General features: G+C 35.3%; 1 protein-coding gene and 1 long non-coding RNA gene across 2 annotated transcripts; one reads left to right on the forward strand and one right to left on the reverse strand.

Annotated features, from left to right (window-relative positions):
* Positions 1-808: 808 nt before the first annotated feature.
* On the forward strand, positions 809-21,706 carry LOC147073557 (uncharacterized). The gene is made up of 7 exons (XM_085944823.1): positions 809-1,206; positions 3,745-3,868; positions 4,793-4,973; positions 11,130-11,468; positions 14,064-14,192; positions 17,505-17,750; positions 21,236-21,706. The coding sequence occupies exons 1-7, from the start codon at positions 988-990 to the stop codon at positions 21,681-21,683; spliced, it is 1,686 nt and encodes a 561-aa protein (XP_085800949.1). The 5' UTR covers positions 809-987; the 3' UTR covers positions 21,684-21,706.
* On the reverse strand, positions 6,046-8,249 carry LOC147073558 (uncharacterized). The gene is made up of 3 exons (XR_015070398.1): positions 8,158-8,249; positions 7,487-7,641; positions 6,046-7,203 (listed from the first exon to the last, which is right to left on the reverse strand). It is a non-coding gene; the product is annotated as an uncharacterized LOC147073558 (long non-coding RNA).
* Positions 21,707-22,097: the final 391 nt, after the last annotated feature.

Consider the following 22,097-nt stretch of genomic DNA (forward strand, 5'->3'; position numbering starts at 1 on the left):
CACAATCCTAGATTTCAGATAAAAATACAGATGAAGGGGATGTGGTATTAGCCCGGGTGCCCTGAAACCGAGGAATATCACAAGTCAAGAGTACCCTCCAGGGGAGGTAAACCAGAGGAAGAACACAGATGCGCTAGAGCAACCAAGTGAAGGAACTTAATGAGGGAAGCCTTCACTCTGCCATGAGAAGAGCAGTCAAAATGAGTCTTGGCGGTGTAGTTCATTTTTTTTACCGGCGGGTTCGCCATTATCATTCCACTGCGCCGGCGTAGATATCGAACAAATCAACCAAAATTGCGTGAAAATTCAGAAGTTTCCGAACTTTTTTGATTCATCCATGCAAACTTGCATCATATGTTTACACGTGCATTTTCTTGCCGCGATAATACGTACTGTCAGCAACACACCCAAGCACGTGTAAACGGGGTTTATTATGACATTTTATTATTCTGCAATTAAAATAGAACAAAACCGTGAATGTACAAAAGCTTGACCTAAAATAAATGTAACCGCGAATGTGAGTCTCGATATTAAAATATCAAAACACCGTCCAATCTTTTTGTAAAATATTAATATTTATACCTACTAATTTTCTTTAAAATAAGGACAACTAAGTTGGTAACATATTTAATTACAGAGATATTTTTTTACAATAATATATTACTTCATTCACAGCAGTGATAATAAGCACGCTTTTTCTCTGGTGCACAATCGAATTTTGTCGCTTACGCGGTATTGCATGCCGAAGGACGGATTTTACCTAATCCAATTTTACGGAATTTTTGTCACCGTTGCTGGTAGCACCAGCAGAGAGCGTATACTATGGCACCGACCGATAAACGTCAAAAGTTTGTAGTAAACAAACCTTTGAAAAGAGTTATTTTAGTTTAATTATTTGTATGTTTCAATTAATGGGATCCCGTTAAATAAATATCTCGACGTTTCTCCTCATACTATATAAGCAGTTTTTTCTATGTTCATGAAAATATGGATGTTTCTGGCGAAGACGATGTTTTCAATACCAAGATTGAGAATACCTCCGAAGTAATCATTATCACAGACTGCGACGTCAAGCAAGAACTTTTCAAAACTATTTGCACCGTCTGCAGCAGCATTACGAATCTCAGGAGTATGACAGAGACATATTACCACCAAGGCAAACCGGAGAAATACTCTGAAATGTTGCTGTATTGTTTTCGAGTAAAGGTTGGTTTATTTTATGCCTGCTCACTATCTATCAAACGAATATGTTATGTAGACTGTAGAGCAGCGTATCTTAACTTTTTTAATCTGCGACCCAATTTAGGGTAATAATTTTGGTTCGCGACCCAAGTAAAATAAATAAAATAACACGCACCTTACTGACAAAAATTAATTTTATTTTGATAATAGGTACTAGAGATACAGTTTTGGTAAACAACATTTGATCCTATTAATGTGAACCTTGGCTTTGGATAACTTTGAGACCTCATCAAAGTTTGGTGTTATATTGGTCAGGCTGCATGTAAATACAAACATATCTCGGGTCTTTTTACTGGTTCTCCGCCACCGCTCGCTGTCATCTGTCAGTGAGCGCAGTGTTGCCAACCAAACTATAATTATAGTACATTTTGGTTTGCGTACTATTAAAAAAGTAACATTTTCGTCCGCGTACTATTAAAAAAGTATAGAACGTCAAAAATACCACAATTTTGAAAAATGGAATTAATTGAATTCGCCGGTTGTGCGAATATTCCCCATTGCTTATTTCATTGCGTTTAAAAGTTGTCTATATTGTCGATGTTTAAAGTTCCGTAAAATGTTCGTACTTCAATCACAGCAAATCGTAATAACGTGAAGCGAGGTACGAAGTAAGTATAATCTATATAATATAAATAATATAACATCTCAGTGAGCGATATTAGTCTATGGACGTAGTCTTCAAATCAAATTTATTTATTTTACATATAATGAACATAACAAATTATAAATTCAAAGCGTTCACGACATGACATAAAATAAGTGTTAATAATTTTTAAAAATAAAAATACAGAGAATAAGTAATAAAATAAGAAAATAAATAAAATAAGTAATAAAATAAAAGTAGATGGAAGCACACAAAGTGAACTTTGATAGACCCTATCTTAAAAACTTATAAAACAACGTCCACCTAAATTCACCCTCACGTAAGTGGGATATATCAATATCCGAAGCGATTTCATTAAACATGGTTACTGCCCTCCCAATTGGCATTACTAATGGCAGGTTAGTTCTGTACCGTGGGAGAACAAACAATGGATGCCCTCGATTCCTAAGGTAATTATCAAAGACACACAAGCCAACACCACCAAGAATGGCAGAGTTCACATTTACGTCTTGTATTGTATACTCTAAAAAACTAACATGACAGTTAATGACGGCGGCCGGTGTTAGCATTTTTCTGTCGTAAGAGGTGTTTTGATAAAGCAGGGCATCGGAATTTCTCGAATTCTCCGTTATGTTTATGTGACAAACAAAAAACTTACATTTTCAACACGTCCTATAATTTTTGCCGAAATACTATAATGTATTGGACTGCATACTATAATTCGATGACAAAAAGATAGCTGAATTCCAAAATGGCGACTGACAGATAAAGACGACGGAGAACCAGTAAAAAGCACCCATATCTCTAAAAATGCTTCATTGTATTCACGTTTTGCCATTGTGGGTAGAATAATGGTACTAGTCGGTAATCCTGGATACAGCGGCAAACACATTTTTAAAATAGCTGATATACTGGATAACCTAACATAAGCTAACCTAACCTAAACTAACCCAAACTAGCAAATAATCTAGTATATCAGCTACTTTCAAAATGTGTTTGCCGCTGTATCCAGGATAACCAACTAGTACCGAATAAATTAATATAAGCAGACTATATAATGGTAACAGACAAACAGAAGAGAACGTCGTCTAGAAAGAAATTATTAGTTTTGACCACTGGGATCGCGTGAAACGTCAACGTTAAACAGTGTTGCCAGAATATTGTATTCAATGCAATAATATTCATGCCAGCATGGTGTATTCTATAAATGCTGGCGAGAATATTGTTTGTTGAGAATATTTTGCGACCCACTAAATATACCAATCAACCCAATTTTGGGTCGCGAAACATGGGTTAAGCAACGCCGCTGTAGAGTATACGTTTCATAACTTTGCACTCCTGGCGTTAGAATGAAAGTGATGTAAGTGATATATTCTAAAAATATTTCTTTTACATATTATGTATAATATTATCTATTTATTTATTTATTACTACATATTATATTAATACAAATGAATATCTTTTGATCTAATTTTATCTGAGGTAATCAAGCAAAGTGGAGTATCAGTGTAGTAAAAAATGCTAAAAGGTAATAGTGCCGCAGATGACCGCATGACTTTTTATAACTTTCTTTTTAGACCAAACCCAACCTAATCTCAGTGTGTGATAATGATGCATCGAAATGTATGAAAATATCAAACTTTAAATAAACAATTATTGGATCGAAAAGCATCTGCGCCAACAGAAAAAGGTATTTATTATAATTTTCTACATGTGATAAACTGTTTCCGCCAAAAAAAATGATAAATGGTCATGAGGTCATCTGCGGCACTATAAAAGTGCAAAGTTATAAAACATATACTCTAGTAGTCTGCAATTAGTTTAGCAGTTCACTGCATCAAAAACTCGTGCAATGACCCAGTATCTTTATTTTTTTTTATATCATTTATATGTTTTAGCCTAAAGATCTGCAGAAAGCTGGACATTGTTCCATATGTCATGATTGCGTTGAAAGACTAAGAGATGCAACAGACTTCAGAAAGGAAGTAGAGAAAACTATCAATAAACTCAAAAATATTTTAGGTAAGCTTTTTGTGTATTTCTGTGTGTTTCTCCAGTGTATCGCTCCTAGCTCTCGCAAGTTTCTTTGTAAACCATGATACAAAATTCATTATCTTCCCGCACTTCGTTTTCCTTCTGGATCTTTAAACATGATGTGCTTTGTTCTTGCTCACCCACATCACAAACGTTAGGTTTTGATAAATTTTGTAAGTCAAGACCTTATAGAGCTCATGATTTTATCGCCGGATGCCATCCGCGCAGATAAGGCCAAAAATTCACCCATAACTTCTGAGAAATAATGCCTGCGAACCAGGCTTTGAGAAAATCATATAAATATATTGTGACCTCACCTGATGAATGGCCTGCGCCTTACGCACTGGACTATGAGGGCCGATTCATTCGATTGATTTAATTGGCGTTTACTTGGCAGAACTCCATTATAATGATTTTAAAACATTTTTTTTATTAATCCCACAATAATTTGAGTTATTTATGTTGACAGCTACATGAAGCCAACTTCAGAACGATAACAAGTCAACTAATTTTCTTTACTTTTAAACTAAAGGCATATAGCTCTGAAGACATAACAAAAAGGGAGTGTGAATTGTGACAATCCATGTTTTTTCTTATATTCACTAGAGCTGCATTTATCTTAATTGTATATTTTAAACTAGAAAGACTTAATTCTACGGACTTGAAATATCTTTGTGAGTGAAAACAGTTTTAAAAGAAGACATAATTGGTTCACATCTACAATAATTATGTCATCTCAATACGGTTGACTTGTACCAATAAGAATACATTCACATTGTAATGCAAATGTAGTTATAACTCAAGACGGACAACGCCAATGAGGTTGGACGGTGTTTTAATCTCCTTTAGCTGACAAAGATGGCGGCTATAAACAGAATATTAAAACTGATTCCATATAACTTATTGTTGTAGATGATAACCCTGTTTCAAATGGCAAAGAAGAGTATATTGTTCCGAGTCAAAAATTGCCTGTCAGTTTTATCGATGTCGATCACCATTCAGACAGAGGCGATGATTCTAATACCAGCATTAATAATACGGTTTCCCCAAAACTGTATTCCAGGTTGACAGCAAAAAAGAAGATTATCAAAAGGTACAAATTCTTTAAAAAATCCTGGTTCTATTCAATGAATTGGCGGTGACATGGTGGGTAAGTAATTCATTAAGAATTTGGACTCAAGTCTTATAAGGTTTCCGTATTAAGGCGATGTCTTCGGCCTAAATAACACATATAATGTGACTTTTACGCCATCTATTTATATTTAAAGGCATCTACCATGAATTTTTAAAAATCTGTTACTTAAAACTTTGGTCAGTTTCAATCAGATGGCAGTGAGTTACCATAACTAATTTTAAAAGTAAATTAAAGTTGCCAATGGAATGGAATTCTAGATGAAAAAAATTGCTAGACAAAAATTCATTTACATATTATTATTTAAGAATATAATAATATATTCTAATATAACCACTTGAGACCCGAGGGAGAACCAGCCATCAAAAAAAATATTTCTTTGATTTTATGGAAGAGAAGTATTAGTCTATTGACAAAAAATTTTTTTTTACGTTTTTTTTATTTTATAAAGTAAAATATACTATATGCACATACCAGGTAACACTGCAGATGAATATTACCTACTCTATAAACTTAGGGAAGGTAAAGAAAACAACTTGTCATAGGAATGGTCAATTTTAATAGAACATTACACAATAAAAACAATACAAAAACATTACAAATAGGATAATTAAATATATTTACACTTAAAATTAGTTAAAATTATGAAATAAAACCCTAAATATGTACTTTAAAATTGCTTTGAGCTGCATCCTATACTGTGTGATACAGCTCAAAGCAAAATTTTGTGCACACGTATATATTGCATTTTATGCAAATATACCTGGTGCGGGACTTGCATCCAGGGTATCTGCACACGGATGCTGAATGGTGGCCAACGCTGTCCAAACGTACCTCAGCGATCGGTTGGGGGAAAACCGTTCTCCTGCGAGCTGGTGGCTCTGTGTCTACCTGCGATGTCGACATGTTTCTTGGCCGACCTCGTGCTGGCAGTGTTAAAATGTTGGCTACCCGATCTTCATACCGAATCATAGCTTTCGCTAATCTGATTCAGTACGACACAGTCTCATAATATCCTTTCGGTGTACATTTTCTAGTTTACAATTCCGCATATACATTAGCCAACAGTTTACTACCGCCAAGTCCACAAAGTGGTTAAAAACCCTCACAGGCCATTTGCATGTCTTCATCGCAGTCCTGTAATAAGCAATTATCCGATCGCAAAGATCAATGCCACCCATCGACATATTGTAGTGCTTTACAATGGCCGGCTGAGTGGCACTGATCTTCTTCTTTACTTCCTTGATCATCGCATGCAGGTACCAACAGGAGTACTGCCGACCGCAGTGGAAAATAATAACACGGATTTATTATCTTTCCACTTGACTACACAGACTTTGTCATCCTACCGAACCTTCTCATCCCAATCTCCCCTCTGCATTGCCTTATCGTTTTTTTAATTTCTTAATCACATCGCCGATTCTATTACTTCTGACAGTTCCAGTTAAGAATATTTTGTCTTGAAGTAACGAATCGGCGAGCTTCAAACTAGTGAAAAACGATCAGTATAGACAATGCAGGGGGATTGGGGAGAGTCCGGCAGAGTAACTTGACCACACTTGCGCCCAGACCGAACTGCTTCACATCTCCATCTGATACCGTTCCCTTCCCTACATATATGTGAAAATCTATCACTAATCCATCTCTGGCCGCGAGAACAAAATTTTTAAGGCCTACAGGATTTGGCTTGTTAAGCACAAATTGCCTGTGTCTACAGCGGCCAGTGAACGGCATCATTTGCTCGTCGATGGAGTTATGAGCAGGTCTGGGCAAAGTATGGCATTTTTTTAGAACCTCACTTAAAAAGGGACTAATCTTCCAAAGTTTATCTGTGCAGCCCGTGCGGTCAGCGGTGTTATCTGCAAAATGAAAGTGATTCCGCAGTTCGAAGTACCCGTCTCTGGGCATTGCTTGATTAATGATTGGAATGCTTAGATCATAACACCAGTACATTTGAGTCTGCGGAAACCTTAATGTACCCATCATAATTTGGATGCCGGTGAATACGAATTTTGAATTCGTATTCACCGACCACAAGTCCCTTTTTTGTGCTGAATATAAATTTGTCTGCTCAGCTATTTTTTCGAAGAGAGCGAGGTTGAAGTATTCGAAAAAGGAGCTGAGTACATTGTCTGCAACATGCCCTCTCGCCAACAAATCTTCCTCCAATTCCGGACCAGCATTCGGCATACTGAAACAATAGGAAAAAAATATTATTACATAATCCATATTTCCTCATTAATTCAAGTATTTAGTAGTAAAGTTACAAATAATGATGGGTAATAATATGTTTTGATTAAAGTTTACTATTCAAACCATCAACTCCTCATTCGAGACAATCGCTACATCATGTGTACAAGATGTAATGAATTCTTGTTTTTATGCCAAAGCATGTAATGAAAATGAATCTAGTGTATGACCGGATGGTATATAAAACCAATAAATATATATTATTAAGAAAATTGTAAACCTACCATTTTGTGAGCCAGGGAAGCACCCTGGATTGTGATGTCGAAGGTTGTAAATGTCGAATGTAAATGTCGTCGCTGTTGTCGGACTCGTAACCGTCGCCGACTTCGCAGTCTGTCGTCCAATATTTCGTCGAGTTCATCAGTATTAAAAGATTTATCTATATGTAAACAAAAAAACATAACCTAATTACATTCATATACTCGTGTCAAACTTATCAGTTTATCACTGTAGATAACGTTTTCAATTTACGATTATGTTGTATTAAAAACACGGACACGTGTTTGAAAGCACATAAAATATTTGATTATAATCGGTATTTATTAAATTCTAGGTAAGTTTATTAAATTCGGTTCTACAATCATAATATGCGAATGAAAGAAATTCACTATCTATTAGATAATTTACAAAACGTACAAGATGGGCTCGATGACATTTGTCATAAACATAACCTCAAACTAACGTAAAGTATTTATAATTTTACGAAAACGATGAGTCTACGCCTAAAATAATATATATTGATGATAAATGCATGATGGTGATTGAAAATACAGTATATGTAACTCTTTTCAATAATTTTTGAATGTTTGTTTGACAATCAAAACTGCGTGACATAGTTTGTCATTTTGATGTACGATAATAATATTATTTATTATACACTGAAAAGTTTACTTACTTGACAAAAATGTTACTGATGAGTCGATTCCTTCCTGTTTTCAAACAATATACCTAATAATGGCCAAATAAAGAAGAATTGTCATAAATCCGACATTCGACCGAGAGCACGAATGCTACCATAGACTAATGCTACCATATGTTAAAATGCGAGATTTGTTTATTTTGTTGATTATTTTTATCATAAATAATGATAAAAAAACAGTTGTAATTTAAGCAAATACTAATTGCAAATAATTCGCAGTTTCAAATTTTGAATATAGGCAGGTTTATACGTAAATTAAGTTAATATTGTAATTTCAATTATTAAGTTATTTTTATTCATATGGCAATTTCGCCTCAAACTGATAAACTGATTTTTGTCAAAATGCAGAGAAATTTTATTTTGTCTTGTCTATGTGTGAGTTTCATTTTCAACGTCATGTTATGGTATGTGTGTTTTGTATGGAGATATTTTGTTTCCAAATAATTCCACAACGGCAGCACCATACAGACAAACATGTTGCCAATTTGAGCAATTATTATGGTTTCGATTTCTATCGATTCGTTAATATACAAAAATACAAGATTAAATTTAAATAACTGCCGTAAAAATTAATAAATAATATTTTTAATAGAAACGCTAAGCGTTATTCGCGATAAATTGCGTGTAAGCCGAGATTTTTCGATTTTAATTGCGTGCTTTCTAACCTCTAAATCGATGTTTTTTAAATTTGAAAAAAAAGATATAAGGATATAATAAATTCCAATTTTCGCTTAGCGTTTCCCTGGGTAATAGATTTACGTACATTTTTATCGTAATTTTGATAATAAATCTTATGTCATTCATTCTTACCACCCGATAGAAATGTACCGAATTTGACACTTATTTTTGGTATATAGAACTCCATGATACTTCTTAATTTTTTATTTTATTTTTCTCATTACTTTTGAATATATATTTACCGATTAATAAACTTTTCTAGCTATTTTTCGATAACAACTTTACCTAGAGACATCACCTTAAGAATTAGTGGTTCTATTGGTAACAAGTTCGTTATTTTTCTTCTTCTATTGGCAGCTCGAAAAACAAAATGGTAATTTGTGTTCTGGTTCAAAGTCTGTTGCTTTGTTTAAAGTTGCATTTTTTTTTATCTCGGCCTTTGAGGTTGACTATATTCAGGCCATGATACTGAATTGGGAATTACGATGGTAGTGCTAATTATTGATTACAGTATAACCCCTATTTTACATTTTTTAATTAAGGGACTGAAAAAAAAAACCTAATTGGAGGGAAAATGTAAAAGGGGGGTATTGAAAAAAAGAACATTTAAATTTTATGTTTCTAAAAAAATAACGTTTTATTAAAAAACAACATTTCACACTCTCTTTCAAGAATATATAAACATTTAAAAGTGTGAGCACTGACAAAGCTCTCCTTTGGTTAGACATAATGTGTTTGAAATATATAAACATTTAAAAGTGTGAGCACTGACAAAGCTTTCCTTTGGTTAGACATAATGTGTTTGAAAGAATGAGGACGTAAAAATGAATAATAATCGAACCGAAAGCAATATGAAATAAACTTGTAACTTGTAAGACTGATGACAGACGGAGTGTATACAAAACACAAACAAGATGCCAAAAGAAAAGATAGCGATCAATGGACCAATCACCTTGTTATGCGCCGAACTCGGGCCAATCACAGCGTCGCTCGCCTACCAATCACCGTGCGCCAATCTAAAGACACGGAGTTTTCCCTCCAAACACCTTACGCCGTTCGAATGTCACGACCCAATCATTGTCAAGCGCGCGTAACTCGCATATTTTGAATATTTCCGACGTAAATCGCGGGAAAGAAAAACATAAATGCGGGTATTAAATGTACTGAAATACATCGGGACTGACAAAATTACTCGCAATTGCCGGGAAAACGTGAATTCCGGGCACGTAAAAATGAGGTTATACTGTATCTTCGAATGCAATGCAGTAACCTTTTTTCAATTTATTACCAGTTATTTCAATATGCAACGCTCATCATTCATTATCTACAAGCCGTATTTCATTTGAAATATGAGCGATAATTAGCAGTACCATCGAAGTTTAGAGTTTTGTGTCACGGCCTAACTATAGTAATCATTGGACTTTTCGGAACTTGAAATGGAGATTCGACTACAGTACTTTTTTTAATGTGCTACGATGAATTATTTAGGGGTTCCATTATGTCGAACTAAAATAATGATTAATTCCAGGGTGATATAAGGGTTATTTGATTTTCTGACATATTCAAGAAATTTTTGACTGTTTCATTACTGAAATGTGTACATTGAAACCCCGATTTTAAGTTTTTGATGGGACTGTCAAAAGTATGTAAATAAAGGGAGAATGGAAATGGGGGGGGCTAGGTATTGAAATTTTTTTTTATTAAAAAAATCATAAAGATTGGTTTGGTGCATAATATGTCAATGTCTTTTCTGGCACTGACAATTTTTTTCTTTGCTGATGATTATTTGAAGGAGTGTAAACCAAAAAAACGTGAATAAAGTATAAAAATGTTAAAAAGCGTTTGCCCACCATAGTTGTCTAAAATAAAAAATCGTACCACCAGTCTCGTTGTATAACCTTGCCCATGGGCACTACAGACGTGTCTATAAATAGAAATGCATGCGTGCGTCTGCAATTTATTTCAATGATTACCACGCATTTAATTGAATATGTTAATATAAATTGAATTTTTGATATTAAAGATGTAAATTCCAGAAAATAAAAGCGTAAAACCCAGTATTAAATGTACTTAAACGAAATGGTACTACAGAAACTACTTGGAAATAGAGAAAAATGTGAATTCCAGCCACATAAAATCAGGGTTACATGGGGGCATCGTTAAATCAATCTTTGAATTTTTTTAATTGTTTTTATGACGTATTGAATTTGGTTTTCTTGATTGATGTTATTTTTTATTATTGCAATGTTAACATTTGTGTTATGTTCTAGGCCAATTCCGATAAAAACTATTTATATTCGAAAGGATTCAATGAAAATGGTCACTATGAAAACTAAGGAGAACAGGGTGTCACTTCCACCGACTAAATTGACGGTAAAACAAGCTGCCGTCAAATTTAATATACCAGGATGTATTCAATTGAAAATGATTTCCGCAGGAAAGAGTAACAAAAATATTGATGTTTCGTCAGCAGTCGATGCAAAGACACATTCTAAACTTAGTCGAAACGGATTGATAAAACAAGTGGTGAACCACAGTAAAGATGAAACGGGGAATCCAAAAATTGCTGAGAAAACAATTTCAGTACGTGGTACAAATCAAATATGCACGTGAGTATAGATACATCTGAACCATATCTGAACTATCAGTAAATTTATGGATATGAACCATGAAAAGGGTCTAGGACGATTTGGCACCGCGAACTGGCCTCCGCCGATTGGCCTCCGGTAATTGGCCGCCGGTACAATCGGACGCCGGCCCAATTGGACGCCGACCCAATTCGACACCGACCCAATTGGCCTCCGGGAGGATTGGACGCCGCACAGTTGAATTAAATGCGCAAAGGAATAGACGTACGTTAAGATTTGTTGGAGTAAGTAAGCAAGTCAGTTTAATATGCTTCTATCTTCTCAGTAGTTGTACCTTATACATTTCGCACTTGACACATTTTTAATATAGATTGAGAATAATTATTATGCCTTATGATGTTTATTAAAAGAAAATAAGTCTTCCCTTTCTAAAACTTAAAGATGTGCATAATCAATTAATTTATTGTCTATACACGGGTACTTATTTATATTTACAACAAATATTAAAAATAATGTTAGATGTTAGAATGAAAACTACATTATATTTCAGCGTTTTATCGACTTAATATAATAATAAAGCTTAAACATGTATATTATTATGCATAAATGCGTATTTTAAGATAGTATAAAATTAAAAACAAAATATTAAGTAAGTTATCTGCTAAGTATAAATGTTTCAGTAGTTTGATTGATAAGCTACTTAGGTACTGGGAAGGTACTGGAACGAAATCCCGAAGGCCGAAATCTCGAACGCTGAAATCCCGAATGGCCGGAATCCCGAAGGCCGAAATCCCGAAAAATAAAAATAATACAAACATCAATAATTGCGCAATTTTTGCAAGAGACACAAAAACCCATTTTTTGTGGAAATATAAAAAAAAATGTAAAATACAAACACCAATAATTGCGCAATCGCGAATTGCGCAATTTTTACAAGAGACACAAAATCCATTCGTTCTATAAAATGGTATCTCCTGAAAAAAATTGCGCAATCGGAAAACCCATTTTCCGCAAAAATGAGATTTGTCTCTCTTACAAAAATCGCGCGCACGATTGCGCAATTATTGATGTGTGTATTTTACATTTTTTTTTATATTTCCACAAAAAATGGGTTTTTGTCTCTCTTGCAAAAATTGCGCAATAATTGATGTTTGTATTTTTTTATTTTTCGGGATTTCGGCCATTCGGGATTTCGGCCTTCGGGATTTCGTCCAGCACCCAGTACCTAAGTAGTTTATCAATCAAACTACTGAAACATTTATACTTAGCAGATAACTTACTTAATATTTTGTTTTTAATTTCATACTATCTTAAAATACGCATTTATGCATAATAATATACATGTTTAAGCTTTATTATTATATTAAGTCGATAAAACGCTGAAATATAATGTAGTTTTCATTCTAACATCTAACATTATTTTTAATATTTGTTGTAAATATAAATAAGTACCCGTGTATAGACAATAAATTAATTGATTATGCACATCTTGAAGTTTTAGCGAGGAAAGACTTATTTTCTTTTAATAAACATCATAAGGCATAATAATTATTCTCAATCTATATTAAAAATGTGTCAAGCGCGAAATGTATAAGGTACAACTACTGAGAAGATAGAAGCATATTAAACTGACTTGCTTACTTACTCCAACAAATCTTAACGTACGTCTATTCCTTTGCGCATTTAATTCAACTATGCGGCGTCCAATCCTCCCGGAGGCCTATTGGGTCGGCGTCCAATTGGGCCGGCGTCCGATTGTACCGGCGGCCAATTACCGGAGGCCAATCGGCGGAGGCCAGTTCTCGGTGTCAAATCGTCCCATTCCCCCATGAAAATAACTCGTAGTCTGTTAATTTTCATACAAACTCTGAAAAGAGAAGAAGAAACTCATTATTTGTTGCATAGAAAAACAGCACTTGAACCAATTGCAACATGCTTCAGCTATTTTGATAAGGAAACATGTTGGGTTAAATCCTTCCTTCAATACTAAGGCCATCCAGTTACGCAGAAACTAAAATCCGACAGACTGGTTGCTGATGGAACTCATAAACTGGCCAATGACTGATGCTGCGCACATGGCGCTATTGAAACATAATAATCTCATAACCTCAAACTGTCAAACCCATCGTCTCCCCTACTTCATTCTAAGCTTTTTTCGTAATACCTTTACGGGAATAGTCTGCCAGCCTGTAATTATACAGGCAGGAGTATTTCTGAACATCTGCCACATATTTTAAATTAAAAATCGGTTCGCCCATCTTTAATTTTTGACGTCTTGTCTTGTTATTGCTTGTTCAGTTCAGTGCTACCAATTTTGGTAAGAAAATATGATTTTTCATCGAGTCTACTGATATTGGTACCACAGTGTTATGGGTGACTGGAAACTGAGAGACCGGGAGACTAGCATGTCGCATCTCTTCGGTTTCAGTCGTTCCAGTCTAGCCGTCAGCGAGCTGCCATTGAAATACATTAGCTAGATACTGGAGTTTCAGTCTCGTCTTTTTTGAGTATTCATGTGAGCGGGTGGCCTTAGTCAAAAATTTTCAATAGCTTCATATTTAACTACCCAATCCTTTAATGTAAAATGCAAGTTGATATTATTTCGTGTATTTCTAGTGTCATCTCGGAAGATGTATCAACTGACTCCATTAAGACGACATATGCATCTGGTGAAAAATGCACCACAACCAGGAAACGTCAATTAGTTATTACAGACTATGTGAATAACACAGATTTGAAATGCCCGTGAGTATGTGTAAAACACACTACAAACTGATATTTGACTTTGAAATGACACATACCGGTAAAAAACCATTCAACATGAAGTTTGTTTATAAGAAGGAATTTTGACCACCTCCAATGAATTTTCATAATTCACAGGATTTAAAAATGTAGCAATCGTTATTGAATATAAATAATTCACCTCAGAAACATACCTATTAGAAAAAATATGCTGTGCAGGACTTCCGCCCGCATCCGTCGGATTCCGACTAATATGCTCTAACATTTAAGCCACCTGCACTATACCTAATAATGATTTAAACACAATATGTATTCTCTTACATGCCTTGTGACTTCAAAATACCTCAAATGATTCATGCAGGTAAATTACCTGAGGTATCGATTTGTAATGTACCACTTTTAAATAGTCTAAGGCCCGTTTCAGACGGGACACCGGTGTCGCGCTCGTATATAATAAGGAGGCCTTTGTATTCGAATAAAAGGGCCTTTGTATTATGTTTATGAACGCCCCGAGCTAATGAGTCGACGCATAATTTCGCGATATAAATTAGAACATAAAACGTCTGAAACGGGGGTAACACCCCCATTGACCAAATATTACTTCAATCTCTATTTTAACACGATGATGTTTACAATAGTTTTTTTCGGTATTGATATCACCACTCGAAATGACTGGAGCACAACTCTGGTTCGTGAAAAATTTTAAATATCACTCCGGTTCGTGAATTATTAGGAAAATACATATATTCATTTACAGTTAACCACGGGAGATATGTTTTGGACGGTGTCAATAAGCGAAATTTAACAATAAAATGAACGTACATATGTACATAAAATAATAGTAATATAACTTTGAAATAAACTGAAAAATTTCTGTTCTCCTTTCTTTCTTCTTCGGCCATATCCACCCCTTAGTTGGAGCATATGGACACCACGCAGCACCTCCAAGAATCCCTGTCGCTCACCAATCTTCTTACTTCGTTTCACGTCAAACCAGCATCCCGTAGCTCCGCAGTATACACTCTATAAATAGTATTTAGCGGCCTTCCAGGACGCCGGAATCCGGTTGGCTTGAAGAACAGGCAAGCCAGGTTGAGGTTCTCATTTAGCATTGCAGCACGTGGCCGAGCCAGGTCCAACGTGACCTCTTCACTCTCGGAGTGATGAGAGGCTGCTTGGTGCGTTCTCTTATCTCCTCGTTGCTCCTAAAGTCATACCACCCCACCGCACACCCAATATCTGTCGCAAACATCTGTTTTCGAAGCTCATTATACGGTTGTTCTGAGCCTTCGTGAGGTGCCATGATTCACTACCGTAAAGCAACATTGTCAGAATGCAAGCGTCGAATAGGCGGTATTTGGTTTTGGCCGAGTACAATCGTGAGTCTCAGACTTGGGTTGAATGTTCCTCCAGCCATTCCCATTCGGATAGCGAGCTCTTTCTGCAAAATGCCATCTTCCGTCATGTGTATCCCTAGGTACTTGAAGCTGTCGACGCTCTCGATGTTTTGTCTGTCACTAATCAGAGGAAAATCTGGATCAGGACAGTTGCTATTATACAAAACGTTAGATTTTCTTCGTGTTAATTTTCAAACCAACGCAGATGAGTTATCATGCAACCTGTCGATAGTCTCTTGAATGCCCTCGATTGAGTTTTCGAATAGGACAGTGTCATCAGCGTATTCCAGGTCGCATAGCTTCGGGTGGTATTGACTTGCGTAGTGTGAAGTCAAAGAGGATGATGAAGAGAAACGGAGCAAGGACACAACCCTGTCTGACTCCGTTCATGACCCCGAACCATTTTGTGACAGTGTCACCAATTCTGACACAGCATTCGCTATTCTCGTGCAGGCATATGATTATGGCAATGATCTTGGGAGAGATCGGGTATGCTCCCAGTATCCTCCAGAGGGAGGGGCGGTGCGGACTGTTGAAAGCCTTCTTATAATTCACAAAGCAGCAGGCCAACGAACTGTTCAGCTCATGGCTCTGCTGGAGAAGACGTCGAAGGTTGTGGATTTGGTCTGCACAGGTAGAAACCCGGCCTGGTTTTTGGTTGGAGGACGTGCATTATAGGGTCCCTTATTCTCATCAAGAGGATGTTTGCCAAAATCTATCCCGGAACACTGGGTAGAGTAATGCCTCGGTAATTGTTGCAGTATTATGTTCTACGTTGCAAAAAAGAATTTACATGGTTACCCTAATTGGCTTGTCCGCATTTATCACATAAAAATTGGCGATAACTGTTAATTAATTTGATTATACGTGCGTGATTCCACTCATTATAATGATACTAGTCAAAATAAGTGCGGGACAAAAACATTATTATTAAACGCGAAATGAAATTCTACCAAGTAAATACTAACTCAAATAATTATTGTTAAAAATCGATGGCGATATAGTGAATTCGCAATCACCGGGGCCGCGATGAACAATGATTACATGTATTTACAAAATTTATTGCATATTATAATATAAACCCTATTTCTACATCTAATAATAAGATTTTGTGTTGTTTGCTACAACATTTTTTTAGGCGATTTCAATTTTTATTGAATTTCATCATGTCAGGTGTTTTAAACACCATAATTGCATTAATTTATCTGTCCAATATAGGTAAATATGTAACCAAAAAAATTGAGCACACTTTAATATTTTCAGAAAATTATCAAGCGATAAACTGTTAAATTTCTCTTTCTATTAATAATTAATTATATGTAATCATGAAGTGTTTTCTATGATAATAAAACACAGGGAATCATTCAATTTCAATTTATTTATTTTACATATTGTGGATATTACAAATTATAAGTTTAAGACGTTCACAACATGACATTTAGAAACAAAGAAATATTATTAAAACAGTTTTATATACATAACACAAGAGAGTATTAAGTTATCCTACAGTATAAATGCGTAAATACAAAAAATATTAAGTATATAGGTACAAGGAAGTACACCGGATGAGTTAAGCAGACCCTATTTTAATGGCATATACATCTTTCATGCAAAGTCTATAGATTATTCATATTAAGTTCCCCAAAATACCCCACATTTTCGACCTGTATACCTGGCTCGTACAACGTATTCTATGCCGTAATTAGGTAATTGGTACTAATTAACGTAAGAATTGGTGTAATTGCGGCGAGTAAGCTCACTTTCGGCAGTTAACCAGTTGAATATAATAATAATCCCCTAACTATTTTATCGATAATTTAAAATTTAATCCTCCACGAAAAAGATTACTTCATGTTGGTAACAATCGAAGTAAGCAGACGGTGGCGATTTTCTTCTACGTGTCTATTATATGTTACAGGATATGTGGTGAGGAGTTCAAATGGAATAGATATCTGAAGATGCACATGTCCATTCACTACCCCAACCATGTCTGCGATACGTGCGGCCGTTTGTCAGCTACGTGGAAGCAGTTCCTCTCACACAAACGCCTACATAGCACCGAGATATGGACCTGCGATCAATGCCCTGACAAAAAGTACAAGACTAGCACTTCTCTGAATGTCCATATGAAGGTGAAGCATCGCGGTCAGGAAAAAATACACAGGTTAGTTATTTATCGTGCAGTAAACTGCTGTGAATTTAAGTTTCACTGATTTTTAACACGTGGCCGACTATATTCAGGCCGTGCCACTGAATTCCGAATTACGATAGTAGTGCTAGGTATTGATTATCTTTGAATGCAATGCCGTACTATTAATGATAATGTATAAATGAAGATTTTGGATTGCATATTTTGTTCAAATTATTATGTACCGGTTACATATTACCGTTAACAGTTTTACCATATTGCATTCAAAGAATGAGCAATTGCTAGTACTACCATCGAAGTTTTCAGTTTCTGTCACGGCCTGACTATAGTGGGCCTTGTTATTAAATGATCATACATAATTTGGAACATCTCAAAAACATCCTTAACCTGATAGCTGCCCGTAACGTAACGAATACGTCATGCACGGCGGCGATTCAGGCGCCCGTAATGTACGATATACGCCGTGCCGTTCTGCACGCTTGTATGATTCAAATATTTATTTATTCAATTTTAAAACGTGTAACTACATTTCTGATCAGACCTTGCAAGCAAAAAACATTTGTATGGCGCTTACATCGCGAGAATAAGGGAATATCCCGAGAGGCCAAATCAGGGTTAGCTCAAAGTTCCCCTGTACACTGGGATTTCGCACTGTAGGTATGATTCAATACTGACGCGAACGGCGAGCAGTTGGCGCCGAGTTATCAATTAGTAAAGTCGGAATGCTAATTTTCTTATTCAGATTTGCGTTATAATTTAACTGTTTTCAATGTTTTTATATTGAAATTTAATTTCTGTTGAGTGACCGAGTGTTTTTATTTATATTTCACATATAATTTGCGTATAAAAAAGTGTTACATTTACGAGTTTTGTTTTAAATTGTACCTACTGAAGTTGAATGAAAAGAAAGATTTTCGATGTTTTTAGATAGAAATCGATGAAAGACCAAATGTTGTGACTATTTTTTATTTGTATTTCGGATTCAATTTACATATACGGAGTGTTTTATTTACGAGTTTAGTTTTACAAATTTTATGATTCAAAATGGATGAAATTGACGATTTTGGTGAAATCGATCTTATCGAAACAGTTGAATCTGAAGATGATGGAAGTGATGATTTGGATGTTGAACTTGAAAAACTTAAGAAGTCGATGAAAGTCAACATACCACATCAGAATCCACTGAAAAACCGACATTTGAGTGGAAATGCGATATGTTTGAGCCGCGCGCATTTTGTTTGTATGTTTTGAACCGTGCTTCAAAATTTTCCATACACAAGAAAATTTTTAGTGATTTTAATGTGTTTAGTGTAATTTAGTGCTATCAGTATATATGTCAACATTTTACAAAAATACTAGAAATTTTTTTTTTTAAAAATACTAAAACTTGATTTTATAAAAAAATTTTAAAACTAATTCTTGTAAATGCAGTGTTGTGATAGCCCTACCATATCTGAAAATTTACAGACATTTTCACGAAATTGTATATGAAAAACTTTTTTGCCGAACTTCAATTGAGGTCTCATATGTAAGTGCATGAAATTTAACTTTTCACTGATATTTAAATTTTTTTATAATATATTTAATTCCTGGGCCCTGGGGAGTATACCTAGTACTTTCAGCTGGGCTTCTAAAAGGTTAATAGGTACAAGACCGGTGCATAAAAATGGCTCGGTATCTGAAATAACTACCTTTCGACCAGTGGCTGTTCTATCTGCACCGGTCAAACTATTCGAGTCCATTTTACATAAATATATATATAAACATGTGGATGGTCAGCTGACTGACGCTCAACATGGTTTTCGATCTACTCGATCAACAGTTACCAACCTCATGGAGTACACTGAATACATATCTCGTTCACTAGACAATCATTGTCAAGTTGATACAATCTATACGGATATGTCAAAGGCTTTCGATCGAGTTGATCATGATATTCTTTTAACTAAACTGAGTGCAGTAGGCGGATCTATTCATTTTGTAAATTTTTTCACATCTTATTTTTCGCATCGTTGTCAATATGTCGAGTACGCTGGGTGTGCATCTGAAGTCTTTCAAACTCTTTCAGGTGTTCCCCCAGGATCAAATCTTGGACCAATTATGTTCCTCATATTTGTCAATGATATAGTGAACGCCATGGATGGAGTAGAATTTTTACTTTTTGCAGATGATTTGAAATTATATGCACCAATTCGCAATGAGTTGGACTTTTGCATATTACAGCGAAATCTCTGTTCACTTGAAAGTTGATCAATAAAGAATAAATTAGAATTTAATACTGACAAATGTTTTTGTATTACTTTTTCTAGGTCAAGAACCCCTATTAAATATAATTATATTATGTCAAAAAGTTCATTAAAGCGTCAATCTGAGGCGAAAGATCTTGGGATAATTTTTGATTCTTCATTATCTTTTCACTTGCATATAACTTCTACGGCTCTACGTGCGAGTAAGCTTCTAGGATTCATCATGCGACAATCCAAACCATTCAAGAATCCAAATGTCTTACGTACACTCGACATACGGGTCGATTATCTGGTGTCCTTATGAGGTTTCCTATAAGCTTATTTTAGAACTCGTCCAGAAGAAATTTCTTCAATGTCTTTATTTTAAGACATTTAACTATTTTCCGCCTGCCTTTCTACAAGGCATGCTTACTTTTCACTCTCTTGAATCTCGTCGGTCTCTTCTGTTCTTGAAACACTTTCGCCTTTTATCGCGAGGGATGGTTTACTATCCTGGTGTCCTAAGGAATTTGAATTTACATGCGCCTGCCTGTCAATTTCCTACGTGGTCGCAGCCATGCTTTATTCTAGATCGGAACCGTTTCCTCGTGAGGCACCATTAGCGAGAGATGCAAGATTAGTAAATGCGCTCCCTAAAGACATAGACATTTTCAATGATTTACTTTGCATTTTGTTTTTGAAACTTTATTTTTCTGTATTAAATTGTATTTAAGTATGTATTGATTTTTTTTTTTTGTTATTATTTTCTATATTCTCTTCTCCTCTCTTGTGAGGGTAATATTTGTTATAATGTAAATCTCATGTTGTGTACGTCTTGAATTTAGATTTGTTATGTCCACAATATTTTGTATTCTTAAATAAATAAATAATTATTATTGTAACAATTACAATAAGTTAGTTGTAATTGTTACAAGAAGTGCTATGTTTTACCAGCACCTCTCTTGACTGTGATAAATTTTAGAGTAAGATAGACAGTTTTGACGGCTAACTTATTGGAATTGTTACAATAAGTGCTAATATTTCGATACTTTCCTACCCTAGATAGCTCCCATAGAGGCCGAAAGCAGTCTTGTGTATAGAATAGATGGACTTAAACTTGCATCCATCAGATTCCAGCTGAAAATGAAACGTCAAAATTTATTGTTGTAAGGAATACCGTAACAATTACCGGTAAACCGGTACTTAATATATTTACCGGTAATGACTTTTTAGTAATGACATACTGTAGTGTCAATTATTTGGTATACTTTGCAGGTGTCCAAAATGCGACGAACGTTTCTGCAGTTTCGTACAGCGCCGCAAACACTTAATCGAAGTGCACAATCAGCCTGATGATGAATATACCTGCAAGTATTGCCCCAAGAAGTTCATTTCGTCAGGGAAGCGTTGGGGTCATATCCGCATAGTACACTTCAACGAGCGGAAACATCCATGCCCACAGTGCAGCCGAGAATTTGCCACTCCCTCTGAAATGCGAAAACACATGCTATGTCATTCTAGCAATGCTGATTTCCCTTGCCAATACTGCGGTAAAAGATTCAAACGGAAAAAATCCCTGGTTGAACATGTGAAGATCCACACGGGCGAGAAGAAGCATGTCTGTAATGTGTGTGGGAGAGCCTTCACTCAGAGGTGTACGCTGCGAGGGCACATGGCCGTACACGAGCGGCAGAATAAAGCTGACAAAGCTGACATTAAATAAATTTAATGATTTTTATAAAAACCATGTCTATATTTTTTAATATCCTATTCCCATTCCAAATTGGGTGATGTACGTATTAATATACGTACATCATAACCCCCATAAACAGATATTTTAGCAAATGGCTTATGTATAAGGATGAAAGGCATTTGTTCAATAAATACAATTGAAATGTGCTTATAAAAATGTTTAACACAATATTTATCTGCGGGCGGATGTATGTCTGTGCGTAATTGGTACATTTCTTATTCACAATAAGTAGACTTTTGCAAAAGCCAATTACGTCTTTATTCTACTTCCGTAAATTTTTCTAAGCCTACAATTCTTTTGAATGTGTTTGTATCTAAATATTAATTTTGGATTTCCATATTTTTTAAATTTAATGTTTTATAGTTTTTTAGGGAAAATGAGTTA

The sequence above is a fragment of the Rhyacophila brunnea genome, unplaced genomic scaffold (genome assembly GCF_057557595.1).
Source record: "Rhyacophila brunnea isolate RB1 unplaced genomic scaffold, BYU_Rbru_1.0 scaffold_17, whole genome shotgun sequence".
Lineage (NCBI taxonomy): Eukaryota > Metazoa > Arthropoda > Insecta > Trichoptera > Rhyacophilidae > Rhyacophila > Rhyacophila brunnea.